At 26.2% G+C, this 7,018-nt stretch overlaps 1 protein-coding gene across 1 annotated transcript; it reads right to left on the reverse strand.

Moving 5' to 3' along the window:
- Positions 1–677: 677 nt before the first annotated feature.
- On the reverse strand, positions 678–3,808 carry LOC107477133 (non-legume hemoglobin). Its single transcript, XM_016096581.3, has 4 exons — positions 3,628–3,808; positions 2,833–2,947; positions 2,040–2,153; positions 678–943 (listed from the first exon to the last, which is right to left on the reverse strand). Exons 1-4 carry the CDS (start codon positions 3,720–3,722, stop codon positions 815–817), a joined length of 453 nt encoding a protein of 150 aa, XP_015952067.1. The 5' UTR covers positions 3,723–3,808; the 3' UTR covers positions 678–814.
- Between the last annotated feature and the right edge of the window lie 3,210 nt (positions 3,809–7,018).

The following is a 7,018-nucleotide window of genomic DNA, read 5'->3' on the forward strand; positions in this document are numbered from 1 at the left end:
AAAATAAATTTATAATGACTAATTTGATAGGAGTGATTTTTTAGTGTATATGAAATATTTTTTTCATATATATATTATTCACAAATAAGATTTTGGTATTTTAAATCCCAAATTTTGTGGATGATAATGAGAGCATCTCTAATATTATTGATTTAGTTTAATTTTAGTTTAGGTTCTATAAACTACCACATAAGTAATTTGTAGGATTATGTATCATAAAAATTATTTTGATATTTAATATGAGATTTGTCATTTTAATGTCTGGTCTTATTTTAATTTATTAACAATATTATAATATTTATCTAATGAATTTAATAGATATACAAGTGATTATATTATATTAGTCTTTTTTTTAAATAATACGATATATTTTTAATAATATTAGTATCATTTTAAAAATTATATCTAACACAAATTTTAATTTCAAGTTAGTTCAATTACTGTAAAAATAAAAAATAATACTAAAAAATATCTATTTAAAGTTGCTACGATGAAAGTGATATAACACTAATATAATTACTTCATTTTCTTAGAGTATAGTTAGGAGTGGATAAGACGAGAAAAAAAAATAGAATAAACATATATAAATATTGGAAAAAAAAGTTGCTACTTGATTTAGTGACTTAATTATTCTTAAATGCTAAATTGCTAACAACCTCTTTCCAAGGTATCAAACTCAAATAACATATATAACACAATAAAATATAATTGAGCACTCTCATAGCAATATCAATCTTATTCAATTTGAGTGGATTGGAAGAGAGGAATAGTCTTCCATATGCTAATTGATGAACGATGAGAGTTTCATTTAATTTCATTTAATTTGAGATTCGATGGATGCAACAAGGTGATCATAAGCTACTCCCCATGCATTGCTCAGTGCCGGTGACCATAATTCACCTCCTCCTTCTTTTATTGTCTCCAACAGTGCCTTCTTTGCCACCTTAATTACCAAACAATACCATATATCATTAATTCTTAGGGCCAAAATTATTATAAGAAAAAGTATACAATGAAAATATTAAACTTGAATAATGAATATATCAGATGTTTATTTTACTAGGTATGCGAATGATTACTCTAATATTAAAATTTAGGTGAATAATTTAAAGATGTAGTATATTTTGATTTAATTGGTAATTATTCATGTTATTCAAGAAAGTTATTGATTACCTAACATAAGTAATAGTCCAAATCCATCGTTGTCTAAAAAAAGTTAGTCCAACACTTTAATTAGTTTTTAACAAGTTTTATTTTTTAAATCAATTTTTAAATTAAAATTTTGTTTCATTGATTAAATGAGCTTTTACATTGGATTATTCATTAATATAGAGATATTAATTAATTTGTTATCAAAATAATTAATAGAGACGAATTTATTAAATAATTATAGAGACGAATTTATTTTTAATTTTTTATCAAAATTATTTGACGTGAATATTAATTTGCTAACAAAATAAAACGTTAGAAACTTATTTGATAATTAAAATTTGTTGAGAATTAAAGTATTCGACTAATTTTTTTTTTAAATTAATGATTTAAGATATTATGATGACTTCATTAATATAGAGATATTAATTAATTTGTTATGCTTTTATTAAATAATTATAGAGACGAATTTATTTAATTTTTTATCAAAATTATTTGACGTGAATATTAATTTGCTAATAAAATAAAATGTTAAAAATTTATTTGATAATTAAAATTTATTCAGAATTAAAGTATTCCACTACAATTTTTTGGGAACTGATGATTTAAGATATTATTACTCTAATATTAAATACGTTTTGAATAAAACACTGATTAAAGTGGTTTATATAATCCTAACTCATTACAACAAAAAATGATAAAAAAAATAAAATCTAATAATAATTAAAAGAGCTAAATCCGTATATCAGATATCAATAATGAATATAAATACACACCTTTGATGAGTATTCCGGAAAAGCATGTTTATATAATCAATAATTAGATGTTATTTTAGATAAAAGTTTAAATTTAGAGATAAATTTATAAGTTATTAATATGAGTAATTCCACCTGGAAATGCTCATGTAGTACACCAAATTTGAAGTGAACAGCACCTAAATGTTTCAAGTCAGATTCATCCATGGCTTTTCCAGTTTTTCTGAGTTGAATTGCTGATTCACCAATCTGCCATCATCAATTATTAAGATGTTCACAGTAAGTATAAAATTAACGAAAATGTTTAGTAACAAAAAAAAATTAGTCAAAAATAGTAAAAATTTATCTTAATTAATGAATATTAAACAAGACAAGTTTTGACTATTTATTTTTGTATTCCTAGTGTTACCGTAAAATTAATTATATCAATAAGATAGCGTTTGGTGGAGAAACAGAGACGGAAAGACTGAGACTGAGACTGAGAGACAGAGATTAAAAGACAGAGATTGAAATAAATCTCAGTGTTCTATTTGGTGCAAAGTGAGAGACAGAAACTGAAATAAGAATGAAATTCTAATTTAATTTGTACAAAGGATAAAATTGAAATTAATTAATTGAAATAAAAGTATTTTAGGTATAAAATATTATTAAAGTTTCAGTCTCCATCTCTAAAAATTTTAGTCTGCTGTGTCTCCACTTTTTGGAGGTACTGAAATACTGAAATTTTGAAACAGAAACAAAAATTTTATTATTAATTTCTGAAACATGATACTGAATCTCAGTCTTTCCATTTTTGTCTCAATACTTTAAAATAAAAGCTACCTAAGTGACTAAACTTAATTATGTGTAATTTTATATAAATTGATAGGTTGTTATTATTAATTCCATTGACCACTTTATATATACAGAATTTAACATGAAAGCTTACCATGACAAAAACAATGGTGGCATGAGTCTTGAGCTTAGGATTTTGGTCCAACGGAACCTTTGAGTCTTTCAAATATGAGAACAATGCCGTAGCTGCTGGAGCAGCACTAAATATTCTGCAAATGAAGTTTATTCATAACCATTCAATTTTTTAGCATGAGTAAAACTGAAATCAAATTAGCAAAAGCAACTTTAATTAGTCACTATTAACTATTTTTTTATTATAAAATTATTTTCTAATTCTTACTTTTTAGAGAATTCGATTTAAGATTTGATATTCAAAATAAAAAAAACTGATATTAACAAATAATATATTAGTTTTTTAATTGATTTCTATTTTTCATTTAATTAGTTATATATTATCTATTTTTAGTATTTTGTGAAAAAAATTAAAATCACAGTTGTGCTTAAAATAAATGTTTAATTACTCTTTTAGTCTCTATAGTTTCGTAAAATTTTTAATTAGGTCTCTATACTTTATTTTTCTTTCAATTAGGTCCCTGCACTAAATTTTTTTTCAATTGAGTCTCTACATTATTTTTTTTTCTTTTATTTGAGTTCTTACACCAATTTTTTTTTAGTTGGGTCCTTATTCAATTACGTCAATTACTACCAAAAAAGACTTAATTGAAAAAAAAAATTGGTACAAGGACCCAATTGAAAGGAAAAAAAGTATAGGGACCTAATTAAAAATTTCGCAAAACTACTATAAAGAACAACAGAGTAATTAAACCTAAAATAAAAAACAAAAATCAATCCGATTATTATAAGAGCTTTATAAAGTTAATTAATTTACTTCAAAAAAAACTTGAGACCAAGGTCAGCAGAATTGTTCTTGAGAACATCCCATGAGTTGACAACAAGAGCTTCTTGCTCTTCAGTGAATTCCATTGATGATGATTACTAAATTAAACCTAATTAATTATAAGGTCTTGTGTTTTTGTGAAGTGAAATAATAATGGATGAGAATAGTGCATAATATGGATATAAACACAAGGTATTTATATTATAGAGTGATAACTTAAGAGAGTACAATAATATAATAATGTAAGTAGTTGTTGGCTTTTCATGGCATGCAATAATGGAGCTAGCAAGAAGCCATTTTCTTTAATATTATATGGTTGTGGCTGCCACGCTTTGTTAATTGTTATTTTAGATTAAGTTATTAATTAATTAATTGATTGATTGATTATTGTTTCAGCATCATCATATGCCGAAAATACTAGGTGCTGTATGCGGCGAGGAGAAAAATAAAATAATGGTTTTGGCCAATCCTAGAGCATGGTTTGAAATGTATCCATCTTTCATTGAGTTTTATTATTTTTCATTTCATATATATTTTTTTAATTGTAGTCATGTTATTTAATTTTAACATTTGAAAATTAAGTGTTAATAAAAAATTAATGATTAAGAACTTTAATTTGTTATCTTAATTATTTTCTTAATATTTAAATGAATAAAAATTTAAACATATATGTTATTTTTTAAAAATATAAAAAAATTCAAGATTTTTTATTTAAAAATTTAGAGAATAATTAAAAAGATGAGTTAAGATTTTAAATTATTTTCAATAAAAAATATTAAAATCAAAATTAAAAATGAAAGGAAAGAATTTTGATATTAAAGTTCAAGTTATTGAGTAAAAATTGATTATATTTAGTATTTATTAATTATTATTATAATTAATAAATATTAAATAAAATAAATTTAAACTATTTTTTTTAATATTTCTAAGTATTACATAAATGTATATTGTGGTATATGTAATCTCAATTGCGATATCATAGCAATGATTAAATTAGGGGCGCACAAGTCCGGTTCGAAGGTCTAGTCCGGTTCTAAATATTTTAAGGATTAATTTGGTGTGATTTTATTAAATTTAGGGTCGGGTAAGGGTATCAAAATTAAACCCGGTCATTATTTCGGATCGGATCCGAGTCATAGTTCGGGTCATCTGAAGTCGGTCTGGTAGTCCGGTCATCATACACAATTAATATTTTGTGTTATTAGTGATGGATCATGACTATTCTTATGTGGAATTTAAGTATTGCAAACCTTAATATTTTGTGTTATTAGTCATTATAAGACTATAATTAATATTTTATGTTTAGAATGCATAAGACTTTAGACTAATGCATAATATTGTGTTATTTGTATTGATTTAAATATTTGGTATTATTAGACAATATTAGTATTGATTGTGGTTATGCTTTAATTTTGAAGAATGGTTGGTTCTTGTTATATTTTTCTAAGTGAATTTTATTATGTTAAATAATGGTTGGAGTCTTAAAAATTTAGATATTTTTACATGCTAGCTTACAAGAAGATATCAACGTAATGTAATGTTAACGGCCCAGTTTTCACCCGGTATAATTGTGACCCGAAAGTGTATTGGTTTTATCGGGTCTAAAGTCGGGTTCGGGTCTAATAAATAGATCTAGTGTATATTTCAAGTCGAATTTAGATCACATCAAATCCAACTTCACCCAACCCATATGCACCCCTAGATTAAATTATCAGCCATTAGTATATGTTTTAATTCCTTTTCTTCACAATTTCGTCTTCTTAACAGAGTCACAATATATATATCTTCATCACAATAAGAAGTTAGTAATTTTTAGTATATTTCTATTATTTTAGTATAAATATTAAATTATTTTTATTAAATAAATTTTATTAATTATGGAGATAAATCTTATTAAATGATTTTTGAAATTTTTAATTCGTTTTAATTAAGTCTTTTACTTTTTAAAATGACTAAATGTTTCTATCATTTTTAGAAACATGAATCTTTATTAGTTTAAATATCATCCGCTGTTTTAATATTATTAATATGTGCAGTTAAATACCAATTTGATAATTATTTGCTGCAAATTAACGTGAACAACCAATAAATTTAATTTAAATTAGTGCTCTAAATTTATTTAAAGAAAAAGTATAGAGTATCAATATATTATATGCCAACTTATTACCAATAATAATTAATATTAAAGACACCTTCATTAGAAGACACATGTATAAAGAGATATATTCAGGAAACATATTCATAAAAACACTTCCATTAGACACAGCCATAAAAAAAGTATTTTTATTAGACACGTCTACAAAGATATTTTCATTAAATACGGCCATAAACAAGAGTTGGTAGGAGTTGGTAGAATTCTTGTTGGTTACGTAACGGGATTGTTATTTAAAATACTCAAATTGGTCCATATACAATTATAAAGTCCTAACTCTCAAATCTTCATCTTCATCATTTATTCTTCCTCTCTTTTTTAGATCTCTCCAAATTTGGACCTACTCTTCCCACTTTCGCCACTCGCAAACCTCTTCTCCCCCTTAAGCCTCTTCTCTTTCTTCCCACTTCGTTCCACCCACCTTCCCCTTCTTCCTCTTTATCCCTTCCTCCGCCCCTTTTTCGTGAACCTCGCTCCTCCTTCATACTCCTCTTTCGCCACCTCGTCTTTGAGTTTCGATGTCATCGACTGTCTCCCAGTGTCATCCTTCATGATGAGCCTTTTTCTGGGCATTGACTTCGACGGATCGTTATCGTAGACCGGAGTTTGCGAGCGCTGGCGACGTTGCCAATCGCCACCGTCCCATTCGTCCTCGTAATTGTCGAGGAGTGTATCGTTGTGGTGGGGTTCAAGATTGAATTGAATGTCGTCGTAATTTATCAAGAGTTCTTCATCCTCATCGCGGTACCTGAAAAAGTGGGTCCTTCCCTTTCCACTCTCGATTAGACCGAAGAAAAAGAAAGCCTTTCTAAAAGGTTCATCATTGTCTCTAAAAGCTACCTGAATTGGAAGTGCGCTAAATGATGACGTGGCTACGAATTTATTTATGATATATTTTTTTTGAGAGAAAGACGAATTGCGGTATCAACGTTAAATGAAAAAATAGTTTTGGGAGTGGAACTGTTGATGCTAATAGAGACACCGAAAATAAATTTAAAGACGGGGTTCATTGTAGATTGGAAAAAAACGAAGGGTGAGAGAAGAGAGAAAAGAAGCAATTGGAATGAGAGGAAGAGTGGAAGAAGAGAGGAATGATGAAGATGAGAAGAATATAATGATAACATAGAATAAAGAAGGAAGAACAAATAAAATCCAACTAATTTTTTATATTATATTAAATAATTATGCTAGTTGTACACTAAAATTATTAAATTAATCATTAGAATAATA

The sequence above is a fragment of the Arachis duranensis genome, chromosome 3 (genome assembly GCF_000817695.3).
Source record: "Arachis duranensis cultivar V14167 chromosome 3, aradu.V14167.gnm2.J7QH, whole genome shotgun sequence".
NCBI classification, from domain to species: Eukaryota; Viridiplantae; Streptophyta; class Magnoliopsida; order Fabales; family Fabaceae; genus Arachis; species Arachis duranensis.

What these genes read in the sequence shown, in the direction of transcription:
- LOC107477133 (XM_016096581.3), bottom strand. Translation starts at nt 3,722, where the DNA reads ATGGAATTCACTGAAGAGCAAGAAGCTCTTGTTGTCAACTCATGGGAT. An exon ending in GGTCTCAAGTTTTTTTTGAA is followed by an intron (nt 2,948 to 3,627) that starts GTAAATTAATTA and finishes CTTCATTTGCAG; the next exon opens with AATATTTAGTGCTGCTCCAG. An exon ending in CCACCATTGTTTTTGTCATG is followed by an intron (nt 2,154 to 2,832) that starts GTAAGCTTTCAT and finishes TGATGATGGCAG; the next exon opens with ATTGGTGAATCAGCAATTCA.